The 27,500-nt window shown below is 40.5% G+C and overlaps 1 protein-coding gene across 1 annotated transcript; it reads right to left on the bottom strand.

Annotated features, from left to right (window-relative positions):
• Window positions 1–1,371: 1,371 nt before the first annotated feature.
• On the bottom strand, window positions 1,372–27,236 carry NDP (norrin cystine knot growth factor NDP). The gene is made up of 3 exons (XM_080652906.1): window positions 26,989–27,236; window positions 12,796–13,176; window positions 1,372–2,614 (listed from the first exon to the last, which is right to left on the bottom strand). The coding sequence occupies exons 2-3, from the start codon at window positions 12,967–12,969 to the stop codon at window positions 2,387–2,389; spliced, it is 402 nt and encodes a 133-aa protein (XP_080509032.1). The 5' UTR covers window positions 12,970–13,176; window positions 26,989–27,236; the 3' UTR covers window positions 1,372–2,386.
• Between the last annotated feature and the right edge of the window lie 264 nt (window positions 27,237–27,500).

Raw genomic sequence — 27,500 nt, 5'->3', positions numbered from 1 at the left:
GTCCCTTTCACTGGTGGTGGTGGTGGTGGGGGGGATGGAAGCTCCATGCTGTGGAGCTGGAAACCTGGGTTCTGGTTCTAGTTCCAAATCCACAACTAAGTGTGGTACTTTGGGCAAGTTCCTGACTTTCTGCAGGCCTTCATTTGCTCATCAATTTAGGGAGAAAAGAATGGCTGCTTTTTAATGGCCCTCCCAATGCCACTGTCCTATGATTCTCTAATGTTCCAAGCATATTCTGCTTTGACAATAGACCATATAATGGGATTTGAAAAGAATATTTTCTATGGCTTCCAGGGAATTTGGAAAATATGAGTCATATAACTACCCCCTCCAGTCCCCAAACGGTAGTAAGGAAATAAATACTGGAATTTGGGCCATGTGACTCTTAAAGCAAATTGAGTTTTCAAAGCCAGAAAGATATATTTTAAGGCTACAGTATTATTTCCACTTTTTGATTAGTGACATGAAAGAATAGCTATAAATGTGACCAACGGTTAATACTTTCATTATCAGTTAAGAATTATAACCATTTAACTTTAGGTATTAAATTTAATTCTTTTTTATGACAAAAATTTTCTTCATATAATGGTCCAAATTAACATTTCACATTTGCCTTCAGAATGAGACAACCGCCAATTTAGTGGACTGCCTGGCTCCGTCACAATGAAGGTTAAGATTAAGGTCAAGGCTTAATAGCATTAGATTTTTTCTGTTCCAAAGTCACAAATACAAATTTAACCCTGCTGGATTTTTAAAAAAAAATGTGTGAAAGCTATGCCAACGAGTTTATAAAATCATCATGTCTACAGGAAAAGTAATTCACAGGTTGGCTGTACTAACAGTGGGGTGCACTGGCATCTCTGGTGAGCCAGGACAGCATGGTGTTAAGGTTGCCCTGGAAACTGAATTGCCAGTCTGGGTTAGTGTTGAGATGCCTAAAGCAGACATAGCACTATGTTAGCACTGTGAATATTCTTGTAATGCTCAGGAGTATCATCGGACCTACAGCACTGGATGGTCAATGACACAGAAACCATAGTAGTGAACAATTTATCTTCTTTCTGGTTCTTCGGACTTCATTTATGAATATTTATTCTCTTCTGAGTAAAGTGAAGAAATTAAATAGGTGATAACTTTTCCATTTTATTTTGTAGTGCCTAAGGAAGCCAGAATGCATCAGATTTTGTGTTCATTCAATAAACTATATTCTGAGACTAAAAGCCAAATTTAAAAATGCCCCACCATGCATTCTGGAACCCTATCTCCCTCTTTTTCTGGACTGCCCCCACCCCACCACCACCACAATGCACATACAGTAGGGATGCATCAAAGTAAGATATTTAGTAGGAAAAAACAATTCTTACACAGTCCGAATTTTGACGATACTCTCTTTTTATTTCACAACATGGGAATAATTCAAATTTGGAGTCTCAAAGACCAAAATATATTTAAACCAAATGTTTAGAAGATGAGCCAGGCCACCATCTTGGCAGCAAGCTTCACATGGCCCAGTGGATGTTGGAGAAAAATGCCTGCAGCATGGCTAGAGCTATAGCACACCCACAAATAGATTCATACTTGGTTGTCTAATTTGCATGCATGAGTATAGTGCATTCTCCAGGCCACTAGTACACATATGCCTTTTTCAAAGTCAGTGCAGAATCTGTATTTGTGCAGGTCTTTAAAAGTCTGCTCCCTTACAAAGTTTTACCATAATTTATCCGAGAGAGCCTTCAGGTGACAAATTCTTATGCCACCTTTATTTTCCAAAAGTCATTTCTGAATAGTAATTACAGCTATCAGGAGTCCCAGCATCGTATAAGAGAATCTGTTTAATTATTTGAATGTCAGCTGGCTGTGATTGAACTTGAATAAACATACCCACATGCTTGATGCCTGGAATTTCAAATTGGGAACCTTTAGCAGCAATGGCAACTTTAGACCAAATGACAAGATAAATAAAAATTAGCTGATGTCCCAGGAAGAATTGGGCATTCCTGTTTTCCAAAGTGAATGCTTCCCTAATCTGCACCAAACAGCGACAGTCTGACCCACTCTTGCATGGGGCCCCACTTTTCCCACTAATGCTGAATTGTTGGAAATCCAAACAACATTCAGCACCAAAGGGGAAGATGCCTGAATCTGAAAAGGAAGCAAAAGAAATTGTACCAGGGAAAGGAGACAGGAATGGACAACAGGTTCCCAGAGTATCTCTCTCTGTCAACAAGCATGTAAAGTCTTTATTACTGAAATATTCAGAATCCCGTGGGAATTGCTGCATCTTTTTTTGCCTTAACTTCTTTCTTGCCAGTCTGTCCATGACTGATTGAATTGTCTCACTGATGGAGGGAGGTTGTCCCATCCAAAAGCCACTCAGCAGCAGGTCTCAGGAGCCACATTCCTCGCAGTGACAGGAGAGGATGTACCGGTAGGTGGCCGTGAGTCGCATGCCCCCTGAGCAGCGCAGCCGCAGTGCTTTCAGCTTGGAGGTCTGGGGACGGCAGCAGTGACAGGAAGAGCGGAAGGGCTGCTTGAGGACAGTGCTGAAGGACACCAAGGGCTCGGAGCGTGATGCCTGGCTGCAGTGTCCTTCACACCTGGCCAGAAGCACCATCTGGGGAGAGAAGAAAGGTGGTTACCATGTGGAGATGCCAAACCCCAGCCAGGTCACACAGCCTCCTTTACAAGGACCTAATACTTTTTGCCCATTCCTGCTGGATTAGATCAGTGGCTCTCAACTCTGGTTGCATGTTGGACTCATGTGGTAAAACTTATTTTTAAAATGTCCACACCCAGGCCTTGTCTCAGACCAATTGAGTTAAAATCCTTGAAGACAGAGCCAGACTTTGTGGTTTTCAAAGCTCCTTAAGTGATTTTTAAGTGCACTCAGAGTTTAGAACAACTGAATAAGGCCTACCACCATGATGTGCGAATAAAAATCAAAGAACAAAGAAATATCCTCAGACAGGTGGCAGTCTACCATTGGCCTGATGTCAACTTTATGAGCCTTAAAATGCAGAAAGTCATTCCAAATTAAAGTCAGGGGGTAAAGAATAACTACAGAAAAAAAATTGTTATGTGAAGGGAATTTCTAAACAAAAGGAATATGGTTTCTGAAGAAGAAAACAAAAGGATAATCTGAGTGATACTTAGGAAAAATAATTCTAGGTAATACAACTTGAAACAAGAGCATGAAATAGAAACAAGGTACATTTTGGGCCCTGGAATGACACTTCTGGGTTTATACATTGAGGGAGCCTAAGATTTGTGCAATCACATCTTCAGGTCATTTGAGGCAAATATTAACTCATTCTAACCAACTCCATTTCCAAAGGTAGGTTAGTATGAAAATAAAACTTAGGCTGAAGTAAGAGAGGATGTGTATTCTTTATAATGTCTCTTAATGTGGCTTTAGTAAACAGACTTCTTTAAGAATCTGGTGCAAACTACCAAAGTTATCCCCAGAACAATGAACATAAGCACACACTCAATATTTTGCATAAAGATTAAGAGGACGGAGCTGAGGCTCATTTATGTATCTCATATATAAATCCTGGTGTCCTGAAAGTGGCAGCCATTGGTGGAGTAGGGTGGGCCACTTGATTCCTTAAGCTATATAATCCTATCTAGTGGGACACAGGAGACGAGGGGAGCCTGAGTCCATGTTAATGTGGGAGGATTTTGCTTGTTGAATTTCATATTAAGTGATAGAAAAAGTTGCCCTATAATTTCAGAACTAACAATAAGAATATAAAAAGTGGAACTATTTAAATACAAAGAAAAAAAGATACATATATACGTGAAACCATTTGACATTTACTTCATGGTATTTAGGAGTTAATAGCTGTTATTAAAAATGCACCAAATCTTAACTATTGTAAATTGCCCAAGGGCCCAGCAGCAGATGAGCGGATAAAAATGCTACGGTACATTTACACAATGGAATACTATGCATCTGTATAAAAGAAGGATTTCTTACCCTTTGAGACAGCAAGATGGACCTGGATATTATTATGCTAAGTGAAATTAACCAGTCAGAGAAAGACAAGTATCACATGATCTCACTCATATGTGGAATCGAATGAACAAAATAAACTGATGAACAAAATAGATCCGGCCCTAGCCAGTTTGGCTCAGTGGATAGAGCATCAGCATGCAGACTGAAGGGTCCCAGGTTCTATTCCAGTCAAGGGAACATGCCCGGGTTGCGGGCTCGATCCCCAGTAAGGGGCATGCAGGAGGTAGCCGATCCATGATTCTCTCTCATCATTGATGTTTCTCTCTCTCTCTCCCTCTCCCTTTCTGTCTAAAATCAATAAAAATATTTTTAAAAAATTAATAATAATTAACAAAATAGATCCAGAGACATAGAAGCATGGAACAGACTGGAATATCAGAGGGAAGGCGGAGGTGGGTGGGTAGGTGGGAAGAGATCAACCAAAGAACTTGTATGCACATATACATAACCCATGGACACAGACAATAGGGTGGTGAAAGGCCTGGGAAGTGCAGGTGCTGGGTGGAGGGGGTCAATGAGAAAAAAAACACAAAGGGGACATTTGTAATAGTATCAACAATAAAGATAAATTTTTAAAAAAGACTTGTGATAAAGGTAGTTTTGTAGGTTTAAATATTATATTTAGAAATAAAATATATAAGAAGAATAAAAAAACTCCACCAGCTATTATCTTTGACATTATCCTATAGGACAGAATTAAACACCCAAGGATTAAAAGAAGGAAATGGCCTGCCCATCTTTCCAACAGGAAGAGAAGCTGATAATTATAGATCATTACCTGAGAAGATGTTGGGCAGTATCCAACACTCTCTTAGCAACCAAGAGAATATGAGATACTAGGAAACAACCAGCAAGGCTTAGTGAAGATAAACTGAATTAGACCTATTAATTTATTTTCTCTGAAAGATCAGAGGTGGAGAGAAAATAACAGCTGTAACCCATTTGGGTTTTATTAAAACTTTGATTCTATCCTGCCTGCTCTTCACATTGATAGTTGAAACTAACATGATCTGAAATAGATTTTGAGAGATTATGCCATAGGTCAGTAGTACCTGGGCCAATCCTATCGCTCTAATGAAAGAGAGTCCAAGGTCTTCCCCAGTCCTTTCTTCACACAACTTCCAGTACATGGGAAGAGCTCCTTGACATCTCATTTTGAAGAAGTGGTTTTCAATTTACTAATCTCTAATGCAGATCATCTATTAGGCAGATTAAGCAGTTATTCATAGAATAACCTCCTAAAATGGAGTCTGGATGGATACAGTGAACCTATGCCAACAGACTTAATTCAGAAGCAAAGACATGGTGGGGCATCATCCCCAAATGACACACATACAGGTAAACCAAATGTAGACCTTGAATGATCAGGCAATTAGCCTTGGTCTGTAAAATGACAGTCAGCAATGTAGGGCCATTTGTAGAAAAACTAAACTGGTAGTAATTTCACTAAAAGTTTTCAGGTTCTCAAGCTTTACCTTCAGGTCATTCTGAAGGACAAGATCTCCAACACTGAAGACTCTGGAGCCACATCCAATGGGCCCCTCATTCTGGGCAAGGAGAATACACAGACATACAATAAACACCTTCAGTGGCTGTTCCCAGCCTTCAGAATAAAACTTAAAATCCTGAACAGGCACTAAGGCCCTCTATGACATGGATTTCACATATCTTTCCAGTCTTTCTTACAACTGTTTTCATTCACATCACCCACTCCCTATTATGATCAAGCTTAATTACTTAGGAGTTCATGGATCTATACTGAATTTCCCTGCCTCTTACTTTTGCTCGTGTCTTTACTCTTTTAGGAATACCCTGTTCTCCTAGCTCTGCTTAATGAAATCTCAACTACCCTCCATTGCCACATTAAAATGCTCTTTCCTTGAAGAAGAGACTATGAAACAATTATTGGGCCCTTAATGTTCTCAACACACACACACACACACACACACACACACACACACACACACACACACGCAAATCTACTCTCTGAGAGATTCCCAGTATATAGATATTATCTGAAAGCTGAAAACTATATTAAAATCTAAATTTTGTGTATGTTGGATAGGTGAAGTGGGGAGTGTGTAAGATAAGATCCATAATGTGTGTCGGTAAGGAATGAAAGGGGTAAATATCTGCTCTCCAGGTTCACTCTTGATATGCCACATTTTAGTCTCTGCCATGCCTCACCTGTGTTACAGATTTAATGAACGTCTTCTGACCTCTTCCAGACCAGAGCTTCTTAAACTATAAAATGCATATAAATCAGATCTTGTTAAAATGTATAATGTGATTGAGTAGTTCTGAGACCAGAGATTCTGCATTTCTTATAAGATTTTGGTGTATGTGAGTTTTGCTGGGCTAACCTCCACACTTTGATTAGCAAGGCTCTGGGCCTGTTAAAATTTGAGAGGCCCTGCTCCAGATGGATCACCAGATAGTGACCATTTAATTCATAATAACAATAGCACTAAAATGTATTGAATACTTACAACATTTGATCCCATTTAATCATCATAACAATCCTATGCTAAAAAGTAAATCTGTAGTATTGTTACAGATAAGGTAAATGAAGATTTAGAAAGTTTAAGTAACTTGCTCAAACTCATATATCTGATAAAAGGCAGAGCTGGAGTCAAACTCAGGTCTGTCTAAAACCAAACCCCTGGTCTAAATCACTATAATGCCCTGCATCCTGATATTAAGATGTTTTCCTGAGGTATGAACCAACTCACCATTCTCTGATTAGACCTGCCTCTAGAAGCCCTAACTACATATCATTTCCGTACAAGTCTGACGTTTGTCTTATGGGCTTCTTGGGACACATTATCACCATCTCCAAGCGTACACAGAGCTGAATCTTCTAAGATCCATGGCCGTCTTAAATAATAACTTCTTCACTGTCAAGATCCTCACTCAGCTCTATCCCCCAGTGATTTGGGGACTTCCAGCAAGTCTCTGGATAGTACCACACACTCTCTAACTCCTAACCAATTCATCCCTCAGTTCAGTAAACATTTGACATTTTTAAACATCAGGTCACCTGCTAAAACACGGTGGCCCCCAATTTGTGGTTGACATATTCCTCATGCTTGGATGACTTCTCACAGCCCAGGTGAGTGACAGATACATGTTATATGCTTTGGGTCCAGTTTAATTGTTATTATCTTATGTGTCCAAAACAAGTGGCCTGATGCTAAGAAGCTAGTCAACTCCTCCAGTAGCTACTTTGTATTCCCCAACCTTGTCACTTGGCTCCAGCTGGATATGAAAGTCAGTTTCTTCCAATATGAAGGTTCAGAGTGTTTGCTCAAGAACAGGCTCCTTCACGCTCTTATCTGATTTCCATGTGCTGAGGCTAAGAGTAATAGAAAGGTCCGTGGGTAATAAAAAAATAGTAAGGATGATGATTTATAACATGTATTTAATATTTACCAGATCCCAGGCACTGTGCCAAGCCCTTCATATGCAACCTAGTTCTTAATAATCATTTCAGAAGGTAAACTCTCCATATTTTACAAATTAAGGAATTAAAAGGCAGAGGATATGACTGAAGTCATATAGCTGTGCAATAGAGAGTCAGGGTTATGAACCAACACAGCCTAATTCCTGAGCCTTTTCTCCTAAATGCAGCGCTATGCTGTTAGGCCTTGACAGTCAGCCTGTCAAGCCCTTAGTTTTCATAAGATGTTCAAGTTGATCATGGGCAAGTTCAAGCGACATTGTGATGGTTGTAGCCTGCAGTGATTCCTGGGTCCAGACCAAAGAATGCACTGGAGACATCAGGCCTCTGCTCCCTCTGGTGACCCTATCATGGTTCTTAGACAGTTATATCTTTTCTGCAATACACAACTATCTTCTGAATGAGAGAAATCCCAAACACAGATGGCTTTCATCACCCTTTGTTGAAAGATTATTACCATCCCTAAAGTCACTTTCCCCTTCTGTCATGTGGAACCCCTGTGAATCCTGGCTCAGGCCATGACTGACTAGATGTCTCCATCAGTATAAGAATCAGATGCACCTGTCCCATCCAAGAACAGAGTTTTGGTTATTTTACCCCAATTGAGTGAGAAACATATTTTTCCTTTTTCTCAGCAGTGAACACTGTACACCTTATATTCCATGACACCCTATGAAGCACCCCTTTTTCCTCAGGAACCAGATTTACCCATGTTTCTCCTAAACCTTCCCTTACCAACACCTTTAACAAATGACTGTTCAACTCATTTCCAGGGACCCAGGTAGACCTTTAGACCTTTAAAGTGTCCGTGCCAGGCTCAGGGCATCAGCAAAATTTCAACCAAGGGAAGGAAACAGTATTTATTGGGGATGTGGTTGTGGTGATGAGAGCTTTCATAGGGTGGGTGTGAACTTCGCAAACTCCAACTGAAATCTGGTCCCTTCACTATGGTAAAAACTCAATCGGACATGATTAGGCCTTTGCACACAGAATACTTCCCTTCCCTCTCTCATCCATTTACTTGTAAAATGAGAGCTAAAACTTTGTATTTTTTCTATTTTTGTGCCTCTAGAACCTACCACAACGCCTTCACGTAGTAGGAATTCAGTATACATTTGTTTCTTTAAAAAAAAATAAGTCTTACCTCCCCGATAGTTAATTGTGTTATAAACTCAATATTCCCAACTTCCTCCCAACCCCAAGGCTCAGTCTTTGGCATGCCAGGTCCTTTTTACTCTGGGAATTTTCCCAGGATTTGCCTCCTGAATCCTCCTCCTCCTTCTCTTTTGTTGCAGCTCCTGTGGCCCCTCAGAGTTCAGACAACCTTATGTCATGGTTCCACACCCCTGTCCCAGGGCCACCATCTCTCACTACTCATCCAACTCAGACTTCATAGAACTGTCCCACCAGCTTGCTTTCCCGATCTCAGTTCCTGAATACCTCTCCCTGGACTGAATCCAAAAGTGACCCCCTCTAGTCCCTCTTTCCTCTTCTCACCTGGGAAGGGAGGTCAGACAGCAGAATCTGTTTCTCTTTGACTTTTATCCCTCCTTTTAGCACCTAGCACAGTGGCTTACATTTACTTTGTTTTTCTGCATGCTCTCCCCATCACTGCCAAATTTCTCTGTTCAACATGAACTACAGTGAGGTTTAATTTCCTAATCCTTTAAGGCTATAGGAGATCCCAACAGTTATTGAGGTCACAGTAGTGACAGAAATAGAAAAGTGAGCCTAAACACCTGTCAAGTTTATAACTTTGTCATCAAGATCATAATATCATTTATTAATACCTATCATATGCCAGACTCTGTGCTGGATGCTTTATAAATATTATAACCAATCCTCATGCCCACACATTTAGGTAGACAGCAATAGCTCCATTCAACAAAGAAACAGAGGTACCAAATAATTACTTCTTTCCCCAGTTGGCAACCTGTGGACCTTGAATTTGAAGCCAGGTCTCTCTCACTTAAAAGTGTGGAATGCCTCAATTCCTTTAAAGATGCCCCAGACAGCTCATTTCCACTAACTGCTGACCTTTTGCCTGCTTATTCTATAGCTTTCACTCACTTAGAATTTCAGGCAAGATTGTAAATGAACCTGCCACTCAGAATTTTTTTGTACCTAATCCTAGGAGGTGTCACCACTACATGCCACCAGGCACATCGCAATCTGTGGCCACTCTGACCTCCTTAGTGGACCAGTGTAGCCAGTCTTTTCTGCCTGAATCCATTTCAGCTCTTTCCTAAATTGCTAGGAGTGGGGCAACAGACCCCTGGGGCTGGCCAGCTGCAAGTTTAGAGCTAGGGGAACAGGCAGTTTCATGGAATGCTCCCTGAAAAGCTTTCACTACTAGTTCTAGTTCTAGAAAGATTACTGAGTATAAGTCATAATTTCCAGCAGATCAGAAGTTAAGCCTGGATTCCTAAATACTAGCTTCTGCATTCTGTTTGCTTTCCTCCAATATGAAGCCAAGTTGTTAGATGAATGCTCCAAGGCAGACATTGCTACTCTTGCGCTATATAACATTGAGCAATGTACGTAATACTTCTTTCAGATTTCAGTTTTCTTTGCCAGTAAAATGGGAGTGATAATGCTTTCCAACACAGGTTTGTCAGCAATGATTAGATTATATATTATACGGTGCTTGGCATATATTAGCTGTTCAAGCAGGTGCCCTCCCTTCAATAAGCCTGGATAACGAGCTCCCCTTCATCTGTCTTCCTAAGGGCAAATATTGGATAAATGTAAGTCAGGAAGGATTAACAATCGAGAAGCAAATAGCAGGCAAGTATTTAGTAAATAATGGCCTTTGAACATCATGTTGAGAGAAAATTTTGCAGAGAGGAAAAATCTACCCTAGTCTCCTCTTTGTAAAGACCCCTGTTGGCTATTTTCTAAAGAGAGGTTAAATGCTTTATCCCAAGTCTAGAAAGACAAACAGTTTTGTTAAATGAGACCCACTAGAGAGAAGACCACCTGAGTCTGTGAAAGTTAAGAATTATAGAATAATTCAAAATGAAAACCAGTTTTTGTTCATGGATACATAAAGAAAATCTAATCCAGGAAAGGTCTAGGTAGTTGAGATTCTGCCAGGCATATTTTATGGCCAAAGAAGAAAGGTTTCTAATTACAAGCACCATTTACATAAAACTATTGCTATATTTGAGATAGTTTGGTATATTTGAGAACAGATTGTTTCCATGAAATTACAAACATTTCTCTTATTATCACAATTTTTCACTATTTACCATAGCATTCTGGAAGAAACAGAGGTGAACAAAGGTAGACTAAGGTCTGTTTCTAGAATTCATGCTCAAACACTGTGATTTTGTTGTGTTGGAGTTAATGACATCTCTTCTTTGACCTTTCCTTAATTAATGTGATAATTGCTAAGGCACTCCTCCATCCTTTCACAAAATATTTCCAGATTTTGTTCTTTTGTTTTTGAAGATGCTCCTGTTTCTCTGTTCCTTCTTATTATCACAATAACACTTTCTTTTAAATAATTTTAATTCCTTTTTAAAAAAAGAATTATGATTATGAAGGATAACTCAACAGAGGGAGAAATCACCCATGGAATAAGAAACACTTAATCCTAGCTAGTGCTGTGTGGGAGTGGGGGGAAAGAAGCTAATAATTGTTTCAGTCCATTTCCGAGCACAGTTGTAAAAACATATCCCATCTTTATTTTTCAATTTGTTTTAGTTTTATTTCCTAAGAAGGGACTGTGGTCTTGCAAAATTTTAAGTTTATTCAATTTTTTTTTAGCTCTACAAGTACAAATAAGAGACAGAAAGTTTTTGTTAGGTACAAGCAGGACTTTGGGACAAATACCCTTTGTGCTGTTTGGTAACACAACTCTTTTATTTGTTGCAATCTTTCTCTTTATGTCTAATTTTTCCCACAGTCGTAGATCTTACTAATATAATGGTTAAAATAATTTAACTCAAATTTTTATCCCCCCAAATGTAAACAAGCCATCATCACTGGGCTATAATCAGACAAGTTATGGAAATTTTAAAGGCAGACAGAAGTTGCAATGTTTTTAGATAGAGGGTAGAGAGACTTACTTATATGGTCTTACTTCTAGTGGTTGATATTACAAACACTTCTTAATTATACTGGTAATTTAAAAAATATTTGCCATATGAGAATGTTTAAGTAGTTTTAGTTCCAGGATTAAAAGTGAAAATCTCTGAGGTTGGCCTAAACAAATTCTTATTTACCAAATGTGGGCAAATTTCATTCATGTGACTGTTTGGGACAGTGACAGCCATGAGAATTCTCATTCTAAGTCTGCTCTTCTCTGCTCTTCTGGGTGGTCCATGTGGCTGGTCACTCTTGGTGATCTTTGAAGCATGGTATTCCTTCCCACAATTTGTCTCAATACTCAGACATCAGTTACATAGGTTGCCTGTGCAAAAATCATACAATCTACTCCAACAAGAGTGATTTGGATAATCAATGTAAAAATGACAATTGATCAAATTGCCATTTATCTTTTGAAAACCTCTCTCTATATAAAAGCTTAAGCGACTGGCCGACTGGCCAACTGGCCAACCGGCCAGTAGCTATGACATGCACTGACCACCAGGGGGCAGATGCTCAATGCAGGAGCTGCCAGGCGACAGCAACTTTGCAGAGTGCCCTCTTGCACTCTGGGACCCCTCGGGGGATGTTAGTCTGCCAGTTTTGGCCTGATCCCCACAGGCCAGGCTAGGGGACCCCACCAGTGCACAAATCCGTGCACTGGGCCTCTAGCTTTTACATAAACATAGAAGATGAAGAAAGGCTTGGACCACAAGGCCAATGACCAACTATTTCATCAGGAAACTCTGTGAAGAGCCCCTCAAGGAGTACATTTCACTGCTCAACCATATTTCTTACATTGCCTCATTCCTTTCTTCTTTATTACCGGTGGAGGTACAAAGTGTTAAAATAACTTATAGACTCCATTTTTCTTTCTTGAAAAAGGATACTACCGCTCATAAATTTCACAACCAAGGATGAAACACACCCATCCTATCTTTTGTTTAGCTACAATTTTATTGTGAGAACCTTCCAGCTTTTCCTACTGACTTTGAGCAGCCTGAAAAGAGAGACGCTGGCTGCGTGTACACATGCTTAATTAGGCAGCTTTACTGACCAAAGCGCAAAGCATGGTGAGAAACCGTAAGCGCATGATTCTCCCAAAAGCTCTGTGGGACAGCTCTGGTTTGAGCTATCATCATAGTTCTCCATCCCCTGACAAAGGAATCTGGTTTCTCTCCTGTTTCTAGAAGTAATGCTACCCTCACAGAGATCTTGGTCTTACCTTTGAGCTACACTTGTACAGTGGGTGACTGATAGAATCGACATAGTGGTGCCTCATGCAACGCCGAGGGTCTGAGTCCATCATGAAGGAGCTGTCCGTTTTGCTGTCTGTATCTCCCATTAGTGCCAGCAGGGAGAGCATAGAAAAGGATGCAGCTAGTACATGATTTCTCATTGTTGTAAGGAAAAACTTCTCAAGAGGAACAGCAGAGGGAGGCAGAGGACTAAAAATCAGAAATGCCTTCACCTCCTAGGATCCAGTTCCTTCCAAGGAACGGGCAGGATCTGGCTGAAGCTTTCTGGTTGTCATTGTCCTTTGTATGCCAGAGTTTTGTCTTACTCTTTGCACTTGCAATCCATCATCACTCTATCTGCTGCACAGCTGGAATGAAAACAGAAATTATTTTCCCCAGAAACATTTACTGAGAAAAACTAACGGAACCCAGGAGATATTGAGTAGAATTTTTCCATGTCATTTCAAGTAGAGAATACTGGTTTCTAGAGTGTCATTAGCATAAACTGTCATCCTTTCCACACCCCCTCCATAGCTTATGCTACATATTTATAACCATTTGGAAGTGGAAACAATGGCTTAATGGGAGTACGTGTTGACTTTAATTGCTGGAGTCCATGTTCCTACAAGCAAGAATAGTTTCAACCCCTGGTAAAAATTAAACATGTGGTTCTGGCCACAGCATAACTGAATCGGGTGGTCTCATCCTTATTCCTGGTTGGTAGACTCTATTCAGTTTCTCAGTAAGCTTTTTGTCAACGTCAGCTTACAGGGATAGAAAGGAGAAAGGTCAGCACTAATGAACACAGGCCATCTCCCATGTGAAGGAAATACATTTTCCACTTCTAAGTCCATACCCATCCACCCACCTAGTTTTCCAGTTCTGTGATCTAGGCTCATCCTGTTTTTCTTTTAAGCCACATGGCACCCAGTATCAATGACAAACTGCATCTGATATACACATTATGCCAACTGGCCTCCAGTGTGGTCATAACAATATGTGTATTTGCCAATACAGTCACACATTTCTGCAGTCTCTGTAGCCTGAGCACATGGCATAATTTGAAAAAAATAAGTGGTCATTGGAGTGGAAAATTACCATTAAAATGGGATCATGCTATACCAGTTTTCCTGAAATTTGCTTTGTTCTTTTAAATATACCTCTTGGACTAAGGACTGGGGTCCAGAGATCCCCCCAAATCACTTCAATAACCCATAGCCAACACTGATGCTTTTTATCACAACAGAATATATAGAGTATAAAAAATGTTTTCAAACATTTAGGAAAATTGGGGGCAATCTAACATTATATCCAAAACAAAAAGAACATGTTAGCTGCCTTGTGAATGTGGAGCAGGGGATCCCAAGCAGGAAAGTATGTGTTACATAGGGCTATTTTAGAGCACCACATCCTTGGCAATGACAAAACCTCAGCGTGTTTCACAGGAGTTCTTTAAATTGAAGAAAGAGCAGGGATCAGTATCAAGGGGACCTACCTGGACCCTAGCACTGTGATTAATTATCTGGGGGACCTTGCACAGCTCATTTAAACTGTACCAGCCCCAGTTTCCTCACCTGTAGAGTAGAGGAGTTGAAAAAGATGGCAAATGCAGTTCCCTCTTGCTCTAAAATGTCACTACCTGATATTTATAGATTCAATTACCACCGTCTTCATATGCAGAAGAAACCCTAAAGTTGAGGAGACCATCTTTTCATACAACTTTGTGCCATTTTCTTTTATGTGCATGCTAATGGAAACATCTCATTAAATTTGATCAAGACTGAGCCCAAAGCTCCACATCAGCAAAGGATAAGAAGAGCATTTTTTGTTTTCATTTCAAAAGTCTAGGTTTTCCTATGCACATTACACTGAAATTCACCAAGACTTCAGTTCAAAGAGCCAGTGCTTTTGGGGGGTTCGATGTTCAGAAGCTGCATTAATACTGACCATTTCCTGAGTTTAAATATGACTATGTTATCCCAAGTGGATTATCTGTCTCTTTGAAGCCTTAATTAGTCTCAGAAAGAGAATTTATTAGATTTCTCCTTTCACCACTCCAGCATACAGATATTTTCCCCAGCAGCCAATGGCAAAGGGATAAGGGGGAAAGCAGACAGTCTAGTCCTGCCCCTCCCTTCCCACTGCCAGCTCCTTCTCTTCAGAGCCCTGGCCAGCAGATATGGTCAAATGAGCAAAACAAATGAAAGAAAAACATGAATAGCATCATAGTAAAAACCAAGCAACGACATCAGCAACAAAATTCCATATATAGTTATATTTGTTGGCGTTTGCATTTTCTCCACAGAAAAGAAAGTATAAAAAATATAAATAGTCCTTAAACATAGAAGATGGGTATGCTCACTCATCTGAAAGAAATGAAAATTAAAAGTGCTTTGAGATATTTTGTTCAGAAAATCAGCTTTAGAAAGATTCCAAAGTCTGATCATGCACCCTGTTAGCAAGGCTATGGGAAAGAGACGCGTTTTAGAGACAGTGAAATCTAAATTGATACAAATTCTGTAGAGGCCAATTTGGCAATATCGTTTAAAATTATAAATGTATATAACTTAGACCCAGAAATTCCACTTCTGAGAATTATCCTACACATGAGATCATGCAATCATATAGTTATTCACTATAGCATTGATTGCCATAGCATAAAATAGAGCACAAAATATCCATCAGTAGGGAACTGGTTAAATACATTATACAACATTCATACAATGGAATACTATGCAACTATATAAAAATAATGCACAAACTCTACAGATTTGTATTGTTAAAACAGGGAGGGACAAGAATATATATTTGTGTCTATTTGTATTTGCATAGAGAAGCTCTGGAAGGGTACCTAAGAAACTATCTAATTAGTTACCTATGGAGGTTGGAGGACAGGCATGGGAGAAAAACTTCACTGTGTACCCTTTTTTTAATCTGTAGACTTTTGAACTTGTGAATATATACCTATCCAAAATTTTATTTTAAAATAATACTTTCTATTTTAAAAGATAGGCTTAAAATAATAATTAAGTTGGTGGATGCTTAAATCAGTCAGTATTATTTAATAGTATCATATTTTTCTTATAAATATAGTAAGACCTGCTAGTCTTTTCTTAGTTCTTGTGCACTACTGCTACCTAGTAGCAACATCCTGAATTGCAAGTACAGTTCATTTCCACCCCCCTGAAAGTATAAAAGAAATGACAGAGGAAATGTTGCTTCACTACTAATAATAGGTTTTTCATTTCAACACATTCACAAAGCCTGATACTTTTTGTTCAGTTTGTATATTGACTTCTGAAATAAGAATGCAAGCAGCAATATAAATATGCCACAGAATTCATAGAACCTCAAAACAGAATGGTAAGATTCTTGCAAAATAACATTGGGATTTTTGCTGTAAGTGTTCAAATTGAATGATTCAATGTGTTGTGCTAAAGAGGGAATAAACATAATTCTCAAGAAAATAGGTATGTTAAGTCAAGTTGTCCAAACATTGTGTTGGTTGGGGTGTACATAGGTGAGAATGTGCAGAGTGCTGAGGGAAATACAAAGAGGAAAATAGAAAATGAAGGGAATTTACATCACTCAAGATTTCGACTTTAGGGAAGTCTAGGGACATCTATGTCTGTCTTGTAGGAGCTTCTGTCATTTTTCTCAAAATTAAATTAATTCCAATTTGCTTTCATTTTTTTAAAAAGCCACATAGCATAAAAATCAAATGCTGCCTATCAAGACTTAGAACCTCTGCCCAGCCAAAGATGGATTGAATAAGAGAATGACTCTCTTGCTGACCTCAGTAGCCCCAGGGCTGCTCTGTGCTCTGGGTACAGTCTCTGAGACATGGACTTGGCCAGTGTACAGAGCCCACATACTAATAGCTTCAATGTGGACCTCTTGCCGACAGGAGAGGCACGTAGGATGGCGTGCCCGACTTTGGAGCTACCCTTCAAATGATACCAGTGGAAAAGAACAACTGGTGCCCAGATTTTCCCACCTGTCATCCTCAGCGAAATAATATAGCAGAGCTTACAATGGGTCCAGCCTCCTGGGTGAGAGATGGTGTTATGTCTACAAATCAGCTCCCTCTTGGGCTGACCTGCCTGGCAGAGGGTAAAGTGCTGGTTTCTTGCAAAGTTATTCCAGCAACAGGCTAAGACAAGTGACAGGTGCCAAGAATGGCCTTAATCTTGCCATGCTTGCCAGGTAAATGGGTGGCGCTCTGGTATTCAGACCCTCCCCCCACCTGCCCAGGCTTTTTTCAGTACTAATATATGCAGATATTGCCTCCTGTGGTTTCTTTCAATAAGTATTTATTCAACACATTCATTGAGCACCTGCTTGTGTTCTAGGAGATAAAAGTTAAGGGTCAGGGTTAAAAATAAATCCTATCCTAATTCCCTCTTTCAGCTCATTGCATCCACCAGCCAAGAGTCTTGGCCTGTTGTTGTTTTCCTGGTTTATTCTGTGGACACATTGATAAACTCCCTTAACATCTAATTTGTGTCCAACATGCACTGCATCATTTCTAAGAATATCAAATTAAGCAGATAAAATATAATAACACCGGAATGGCGTCAGTGTAACAGACAGAATTATTTGATATTTACTATAATTTAAAACAATCATATCAGGCATGAGTAAAGTAAAGATGACAGAATATAGAGCCTCTCTCAAAGGAATTGCCAAAAAAATCCAAGATTTAAGTGTGAAAGAAAGGTTGCCATTAGATAACTCTTCATACTAGGATTAGAAAAGCAAGAAACTCAAGGTCTAATCAGGGATTGTGAAATGCTAAGTAACCCCTTCTCGGGAACTCAAAGAATTCCAGTTGGATCTAGTCAACTAGATGCCTTGGAGAATAAGTCAGATGTCTCTTCCCACTTAATTTATAAACTGTAAACAACATGTTGGACTCTATAAAGCATCCCATGCGCTCAATGAATGAGTTTTGACATTATTTTTATCAGACAGCACATCAGTAGCAGCCAAGAAGCCAAGCCTGGGCTGAGCCAAAGGCAGTAGTACTGACAATGAATGTTGCCAGGCCTCCAGCCTGCCAGCCCCAGGTAGCTCAAAGGGTGGGGAGCCATAAAGTCAGTGTGTGTATGTGGCGGGGCGGGGGAGCTGCTCCTGCCTCTGTTGTCTTATGGTGTCTACACCACAATCAGAAGTGAAGGAGCATGTGAGGCAGTACCTGCCTCAGTTGTGCCGACTTAGGAGAAAAGGATGATTAAACAGCAGTCCTCCAGTCTAGTATACCGTAGGACCCTCTGTTCTCCCAACCTGCATTACTAGCCAAACATGGCTAAACTTAACAGTGATGGTGATGCAGGAAGAAAAAAGATGGGAGAAACAAAAGGAAAGGAGAAATATAGCTCAGGGGAAAAGTAATAAATTATAATCTTAGGGTAAATAGGGGTGCAAAAAAAGGACTGGGACTAGAAGTAATTTCTGGTGATGATCCTTGGATTGAATAAATTTACTGTCTGGGAAGGAACTGGTGTGGGAGGACTCAATCTCGAGATGCCTGAAACTTAAAATTTTGATTTTCAAGAAATCCAGAGGAACATTTCATTATTATCTAAACTCTCACTTATCTACAGCTTTCATCTTTCTCTCCCCAAACCTATTTCTAGACTACATTGTTAGTATCCCATCTCCAAGTGTTTTACACTCATTTGTCAGAAATATTAGATAACTATTTCACTACATTCTGAAACATAAAGAGCACTCTATTGTTGCATGACCTGGTAGAAAGAAGGCTGATCTGAGGAGCCTCAAGCCTTGAGTCCTACCTTTCCATCACTGACTTTGCAATCTTCAACAAATCACTTGACTTCTCTGGGACTTGGGTTCCTTGTCTACAAAATGAATGGAATGATGCTTCTATAGTTCTACACATTTCTAATATTCTCTAACTATATCTAAGCTTCTCAGAGTATAGAACCTGCTTTGTGGCTATATAGTTTCCAAATCAATGCTACAGAAAGAGTTCCTACCTTACCCAAGAAGTTAATGATTGTAAAAAAGTTCAAACAAGTTCTAATGCAGTGCCTGAGGCAACAATGAAGGCCAAGCTATAAGAATTTGCCCCTTGGTGAGGTCATATTGGTGGCCTGAAATAAAAATAGCACTTAAAACCAATATGATTCATAAATTAATATGTGACTAATAACAGGAAGCAGTTAGTGAAGGTATTTCACCAGTTCCCATTTCTCTTAAAGCTGTCTTAAAATGTGTAGTGCTTTTCCCCAGTATCTACCAAATAGGGAGAGAGGAAAGACAAATAGTAGTCAATCATGCTAGAATTAAACTTTTTCATTTGATGATGATGATATATAGGCTGAGTTCAACACTCCTGTACATTTCTATGAATGAATCATATTCCTAGACTGAGCTTGAGACACAAATCATCATTTGTGATGCTCTGCTTCAGGATAGAAGAGGAAAATTGGTTATAGTTGTCTTTTCAGCAGATGTAGAATGAATGAGGCACTAGTGAATGAATAAGAGCAAGGCACTCTGCTAGGTGTGAAACCTTTGTGCTAGGGGAGGTACATTTGTGAAATCCTGGGCTGGAACTTGGGTCTATAAGAGTTGCCCATTTTGTATGACACTTGGATCTTGTGCTGAGCTTTTGTGGGCTTCTATAGTTTCTAAGGAAAGACTCACTCTGAGTTCTTAACAGTTGACATAACTAACAGACTTTTAGAATACAAACCTTTCATAAATTGGAAATGACCAGGTCTGATTGCATATGTGTCAAAAAGCATGATACAGTTAAAGACTTTTCCTCCAGGAGTTTAGATTATTTTTGTAAATCTGCAAGTCGACTAAAAACTGTGACTGATATGGTGACAAGCTGTCAGAAAATGCTTAAGGGTGGCCTTTCTACAGTGTCACAAATCAACAATAGCCCTAAACATGGAGTCCTTTTCCATCCTTTCATCAAAAAATAATAAAAATAGGGGAGGGGGAAGCCACAGAAGTAAAAGAAGAGAAGGAGGAAAGATTATTTTTATTAAAAATGTTTTTTATTGATTTTTTTTAGAGAGAGGGGAAAGGAGGAAAAGGAAGAGATAGATAGAAACATCAATGTGGTGTAAGAGCAGCACATCAATCAGCTGCCTCCTGCATGGCCCCTGGACATGTGCCCTGACCGGGAATCAAACCAGCAACCTCTTGGTTCATGGGTCATTGCTCATCCGCTGAGCCACACTGGCGGAGCAGAAAGATTATATTTGATGTTCAAAATCTGCCACTGCACTTTCAATGATTTCAAATACACAATTTCAGATAGAAAAAGTTTCCTTTATTTCACCCACTTCCTCCTAGGAAGGGGGTTTCATGTGAGGAATGAGAAACATTCTAACCATTCATCTTTGTATAAAAACCATTTGGGCCCTAACCGGTTTGGCTCAGTGGATAGAGCATCGGCCTGCGGACTGAAGGGTCCCGGGTTCGATTCCGGTCAAGGGCATGTACCTTGGTTGCGGGTACATCCCCAGTAGGGGGGTACAGGAGGCAGCTGATCGATGTTTCTCTCTCATCCATGTTTCTAACTCTCTATCCCTCTCCCTTCCTCTCTGTAAAAAATCAATAAAATATATTAAAAAATAAAATAAAATAAAAACCATTTGGGGGAAAGAAAAGAGGAGAGTTCTGAGAACCCAAGCCAGGGACTGTCCTGCCAGAACACATGAATACACTATCTCCCTGCGGAAAAGAAAAGGTGGCCAAGTGTTCTGGATGCCCTGGCCTGATGTGATTTGACACTGGTTCTGCTACTGGACTGCTGGCTGTGGTATGGCCTTAGGAGAAGAGAGGTGACCAGTGTTAGCTCAGGGAACAAGCTCCCATTTACCATGGAGCCAAATGAGTATGTTGGCTTTTCTTCAAAGTCTCCAGCAAAGTGTTTCCAAAGCTTCATTTGAATCTCCTCACCCATAACAACATTGTGGAATAATGAGTAGTGATCTCACTTAACAGCTGTAGAGCCCTTAGTTAGAAATGGGGCATGGACAATAGGACCAATGCAGTCTTCCCATTTCCCATTCAATTTGCTTTTCTTCCCAATGGTTGGATTTGAATACTGAACTCAATCTTATTGCAATCAAGAACAGTTGTAGATGCAGACCTATGTCAAAAGAGTAAGGTTAAAATGATATCACATAAAAATATGTTTCCCTATATTGCTAATAACTCTGAACTTCTTAGGTTGTTGGTTTTCTGTTTATATCTTGCTTTGCTTAAACCACGCACACTAAAGCTTTCTGTTTGATTGGTAATTCTCCTGCAACAATTCTATTCTGCTGCCTTTAGATTTCAAAGCTCAAAAAATTTTAAATTCCGAAAAGGAGTAATTTCTCATAATTTGGGGGGGAAATCACAAAATGTATCAAGTCCTAAAACATTGCCTTGTGTTTGAAAGAAAAATTGAACTTTGATTAAGGATTTGATTTCTTTGATTCTTCCCATCCATTGAATAGGCATTTGTGTGCCTACATTTTACTTAGAGTTGAAGATGGAGGATTTCTTTTTCACTTGAAGAGTGGACATCCTTTTCTAAAGTCAGGTAAAGAAGGCAACTTCAGAGTTCAAACTCTTCCTGGGAGGGAGTGCGTGAAATTAAGGGAAGTTTTCCTTTCTGAAATTGTGCTATTTGAAAATCTGTAGTGGAAAAGTTTGAACATCAAAAATAATCCTTTCCCTCTGTTTTGTTACTTCTCCCATGACCTGCTTTCTTATTTTTATTCCCTATTGATGAAAGAATGGAAAGAGACTCCATGTTTAAGGCTATTGTTGGTTTGTGACACTGCAGAAAGGTCACCCCTGAGCATTTTCTGACAGCTCATCAACTTTCTTAAATGTATTAACCTGCTGCCCTTTCATTTTTGAAGGATATTGCAATTGGTTGGATCACAGCTTAAAAGAAAAAGTTGGGATTTAGCCAGTCCCCTTGGAAGAGAGAAAATTACATGAAAAATTCTTAGCTTTTGTAGAAAAACAAAAAGGAAAATGTATCTAAATTGTATAGAACTGAGTTTAATGTTCATGTGCAGATTTGGACAGGAGGGTGAAATGGACCCCGATTGGATGAATTCCTGATTATAAGCACTGGGGATATATCGTCAACTGAAGTTACCCACTTTTTGAATTTTCTGAGTCAGCACTCTTTCTAACAAGAAAGCAGTTGTTCCAGACTTTGAACCCTATCCAGGGTGTTAGGTTCTGACTATTGAAAATGGGTCTAGGGGGTGTGACTCTCAGCAATATATGCTCATCCATCAGACTCTCATGAAGGGGACAGTAAGCATGAATGCTACCAAGCAAACTATTGGCAGGAATACACACACAAAAGCTTTGCAGATGTGAGGGCAGTTGGCACCACAAAATAATGCCATCGGCACAATCTTCCTAAAAAACTCAAATGTGTGGGCATGTGAATTTGCCACATGCAACCTGCACAGACAAACCAGCATTCATTTCAGTACCAGCTTCTCCCACCCTGCTGTACACACATAGGGGTTTCAGAAGGATTCCCCACTCTTTGTTTTCTGTTGGAATAAAACATAGAAGTTCATGTTTGCTGATCTGATGGGTGAGGAGTGGGTACTACCAGCTGGAATGTTGCCACTGGCAGGGGCAGACAGGAAAATAAGAATGCTCTTAATGTCCTCCCAAAGAAAACCTTTGATGGACAAAAGAGTGGTTGTATTTTTACCCTCTCTCTTCATGCTGCCAGGCGTCTTTAAATAGATCCTCTAGCCTAGGGACTTGTATGGAATAATTCATATTAAAATCCAAGAAGTGGCAGAGGAGGGGAGTTGGTTCTCTTTTCTCTTTCTTTTCTTTCCTCCCTCCCCCCCCCCTTCTTGTCAAGCTAACAGGAAAAGACTCATTTTAATTCAGCTGTGTTAATTTTTTTTTCTTTTGGGTCTTTTAATGAACTTTAGCTAATTCAGAAAGACTACCAAAGCCCCCAGGAAAAGAAAAGGAATAGGAAGCTGCATTGTAGATTGCTGTTTAATACCTTTTGGTACCAAGGACATTAGCAGCATCTTTGAGGGATGCTGCACAGAGGGGATTATTTGAGGCTCTTAAATGTGAATGTCTAATTGAAAAGTCCAGTTTTTTTCCATTTGCAACTCATAAACCCATCTGTTGTTCTGTGTTAAGAGAAGGGAAAAACAAAACAAAACAGAATCCCATCTCCACAATCCCATGCATTTTTAGTTCAGCTCAACCCAGGATCCATTCCCCCTTCTCCCTTTCACCAAATGGGTTTCATAAAGACATTCAGGCCCATGTTAACTAAATTAAAAGTTCTGTCTCTCCTTCTTTTTCCTTGAGATGAGGAGAATGTGGGAAGGACAGAGAAAGGGGGGCAGGGTAGGGCAGGGCCCAAGAATCCAGGGAGCTTTGTTTCAAGTCACTTGTCTCTCCCTCTGAAAGAGAGAATAACTACATTTCTCTTAATGTAGGCCGAAGTGCACCCAGGCGTTCCCATAGCACTCCCACCCTCAGCCCTTTGCCAGAGATGTGCGGGTCACTGTGATGGTATGCTTATCCCTGCCAGCCCGGGTCACTCCAGCCCTGCTCTCAGCAGCCTAAAGGGCAGCCGAGCCATGTGGCTGCTTCTTTCTGTGAGTGGGTTCAGGCTCAAGGCTCCAAAAGCCCCCCAATGCTATCAGCCCTGCAGAGCTGCTGCCAAGAATGACATCCTGGGAATACTATGGAGATGGGGAGACCTCAAGGAACAGGACCCAGGCTGTCATGAAGGGCAGAGCAAAGGGCAAGCTCACAATGGAAGGAGCTCAGGCAAAGGGAAAAGGGGGCGGGGTGGGAGTGGTGGAGAGCAAAAGAAAGAAAAGCCACATGCCACCCAGGAAGATTCCAGGGCGGGCTGGAGGAGGCTGTGGAGGAAGCACTTGCAGGAAACAAGTACCCAGACATGGCACTGCCAGTCTAGCTGGATTCTTTTCTGAATTAGATTATGCGAAAGAAAGAGAGGAAATATATAGCCTGCCAGCTGTTCAAAGGCTTACAACCTTGCTTTTATTGTCCGGGTAAGTTGGTGAGGTGGGGCATCAGAGGAATTCCAAACATACCATCCCAGAGAAATTTTAATATGTTGCACAGTGTCATACACGAAGAGGAAATGACAGCTGATCACAGCCATGGCAGGCCACAGAAATCTGGGTCCTGGAGCTCACCCACCCTTGCATTACCCACCTTCCTTCTGCTTTAGCACTTCTCAGTCCTTCCACCTGCCTCCCCATCCCTTCAGCTCCCGCTGGCCCAGCCATGGGGTCTGGACAAAATAGCACTAACTGATTCATGGGAAGAGGTGAGGATGGGCTGGAAGGCTGCTGGCCAAGAAGCTGAGGGCTGGCTAGGGTGAGTCAGGCACTCCAGGGAATCAGAGGCATTTAATCCAATCACTGGGGTGGGGATGATTATCTGCTGATAAGGACCAAATCAAGGACCCTGCTGATGGTTTTTTCCCAGTAACCTACCCATGTTAGAAAACATGAGAGTGGATTATTTAAAAGCAACACTGTGTGGGTTTGGAGCACAACTTCTGGCAATTTCTTCTCAGGGGCCTCTTGAATTTAGGCCAGGCCCAGAGGTCATTGGTTTGGATCCTGGGGGTAGGACAAGTAAATAATGGGAGATAGTGACTGCATCTTCCTCTGTACATGTTTCTTATTCAGTGATTCATCAAGTAGCCCTCATGGCAGCTTCTGAGTAGGTGATGCACAACCATCCGAGATAAACACAGCATGTGGTCCTTTATTTAAACAGTGATCAAGGGAGCAGAGAAGGGTTTAACTGCCCTTTTCCCAGGTTTCTTCTACCTAGGCAGGAAAGATACAGGCCATCACAGCTACGCAAGTGACGTGAACCCAGAATCCAGTGATAAAGTCCTAACAGGAATGCCTTAATCATAAATGGTAAGAAAACTCATTGATAATCGGCAATCATTTCAAGTAAATCTGAATAGTAGCAGATTTTTCAAATGATTCCTTGTAATAAGGAAGTCATTGCCCAGTTTACCCACTGGCATGGGACAATGTCTCATCCACCTTTGCATTCATCAGGACTAGAATAATTCATTAGAAGAATGATGGAATGAATAATTAACCAATAAGAATAATAGTACTTGAATTGTGAGTTATTGAAATGGAGGAAAATTGCCAGCCACCATTGGTGGCCATAATTCTGAGAAGCTCACCACATTTTTCAAGGACCCAGGAAAATAAACGAGTTGGAAATTGTTAAATGTATTGAAAAAATATTAATTTTCTCCTTGTCATTGGAATTCAAATTAAAATTCAAAACTACAAAGGCATGTTTCTATCTGTGGGTGTCAACTGCTCAGTACAGAGTCATCAAGAAGGCCTCAATCAGTTTTCCCTTTACCTGAACTAAATGTATTTTAAAGTATATGACTCAAAACATTACTTTGTGTTCAGACACTCTTATGTAACAATACTGAATAATAGTTTAAGAAAATTCTTGTGATTCGGCTGAATTCCTTGTTAACAGCAGCAGTTTTTAAAAATCACCATTAAAATGTGTAGCAATAGAATCCATACCATGATTAAAAGCTTTCTCAAACAGAGAACATCTCAAACTTGTAAATTAACTCATTGAAAAGCCAGATTTTCTTTTAATAATACCTGATAGGCTAGTTATTAGAGAAAATCAGAAAGCTTCCCAATGTCTCTGCTCCACAATGAAAACTGGTCAGTAGAATCCCAAAGTTACTTTTAGAAGTCAAACTGGTGAGAAGAAAATGGGCAGATATTTGCATTCGATCTAAAGACACAATCAAGAAACGTAATGCAGTCCCTCCGGACCCCACTATATTTGGTTGACACCCACAACCAACACTGCATTTTAGGCATCTCTATGTTTTCAAATGCACCTGGTATTTAATATTATGTGTTGGAGCAATTGGACAATGCCAGATCATTGTAATTAAAATTCACTAATATTCGGAATGAAAAGAGACATGTTTCATAGCATCCATATTTGTTATTAATGACAGTTGCAAAGAATAGAACCTGGGACTCTCATCTTGCCAAATAGCTTCTTTTCCCGCACCTGAATCTCAGTAGAGAGGGGAGTCTGCCTCTTCCATGCAGGTTTATCTGGGCTCCTTGATTACAATGAGCTTCATTTACAGGGCATTCTGAGTCATTAACATTCTGTACACAAACTTCCCGTCCCCCAAGAAAGAGCTATGCACAGGCCTACTACAGCCCAATTGTTCACTTAAACAGAGAACTTGTATTCAGGAGATTGAAAGAACTCTTCAAATATTCCTCAGGTGAGTCATTCCTATAGGTCCTGGTCCCTATGCTGGTGACAGCATCCTTTCTCGGTCACTGCTTAGACAGCGTAGCATCGGTCCTGCTGCAGGGACAAGCAGACTACTAAAAATAACCCTTTGCAATAAGGCCAAGTCAAACAGCATGCATTTCCTCGGAATTTTTGCCCAATCAAAATCATATAGTAAATCCATCCTCCTTTCTCCACAGTGCTCCTGACTGCATCTATGGAAGCAAAGTCTTTGCAGTTTGGGAGAAGAGTGCAAGGGATTCCTGCAAATCGTGACACAGAAAGCTAGAAATAAATGTTGCCTATTGTTTGAAGTCATCCTAAGCACTCCGGCAGAGCCCTGGCAGGAGATCAGCAGCATACATAAGTAGTAATAAAAGTAAACAGTGCACTTTTAAACTCGAAGGCTTGCCTTCGTTAATAGTGCCCCATTGTAAGAGGGATGAGGGTAGTGGGGAAGATACTGGGGAATCCGGAATCCATGTCTGCGACTTGCTGCTTCTCAGTCTCCTTTCACAGGGTCAAATATAAAAACCATTACAAAGTTCCATCCAACTACGCAGAGAGTTTGAAAATTAAATCTATTTAAGTCAAAGCAAGAGAGATTTTCCAGCCTCTCTGTGAGGCTCCCCTGTTCTGTCACAGACTTCAAAGACCCGTTCATTTAAAAAACACAATGCTAGCATGCTACAGAATAATGCAAATTAAATTAATGCAAATTTAAGTGGCATTTAAAGGCTGTCTCTCTGTCGGAGAGGAGGATGAAATGCTCGGTTTGGAAAGAGTCATTTTCTAGGCAAGCCGCCGGCGCTTGTTTTCCTGCTTACCTTGGGGGAAACGCAGGGCTCCCTTCTTCTCAGACTTTTCTGAGAGCTAGAAAGAGGTCCTGTTACTTCCAAATGCTTTTGTTCTTCTGTCCCTCTGTCACATGGCTTGCCTTTTATATTTGCAACACACAAAAGTTAGGGCTGTTGTTTAAGCGACACAGGGAGAGGGAGAGAGGGAGAGAGAGAGGGAGAGAGAGAGAGAATGTCAAATGGAAAAGTGCCATTGCAGTCATATATCAATCAGGCGTGCGGCCGCAGCAGCGCACCAGCAAATGGAAATGCCAGGGAAATGTGAGGCGCTGGCTATCTGGGACTCAGCCGCTGCCCACCGCTCGGCTCTCTTCCACGGAGCATCTTGCGATGGGAACAACATAGAAGAAGAAGGGCAAGGAAGTTTCCCCCTTTTTAGGGGGAGGGAGGCATTCTGGAAATATTATGGGGATAAATGAATATTCTGGATTTAATTCATTGGAGAGCATGTGTCTGCCATAAAGATGTGCAGTCTGCAATAA

Source organism: Plecotus auritus (assembly GCF_963455305.1).
Source record: "Plecotus auritus genome assembly, chromosome: X".
Classification (NCBI taxonomy): Eukaryota; Metazoa; Chordata; class Mammalia; order Chiroptera; family Vespertilionidae; genus Plecotus; species Plecotus auritus.
Note: the sequence above shows the minus strand (reverse complement) of the source record. Positions and strands in the feature narration are given on the sequence as shown.

What these genes read in the sequence shown, in the direction of transcription:
- NDP (XM_080652906.1), bottom strand. Translation starts at nt 12,969, where the DNA reads ATGAGAAATCATGTACTAGCTGCATCCTTTTCTATGCTCTCCCTGCTG. An exon ending in TGTACAAGTGTAGCTCAAAG is followed by an intron (nt 2,615 to 12,795) that starts GTAAGACCAAGA and finishes TTCTCTCCCCAG; the next exon opens with ATGGTGCTTCTGGCCAGGTG.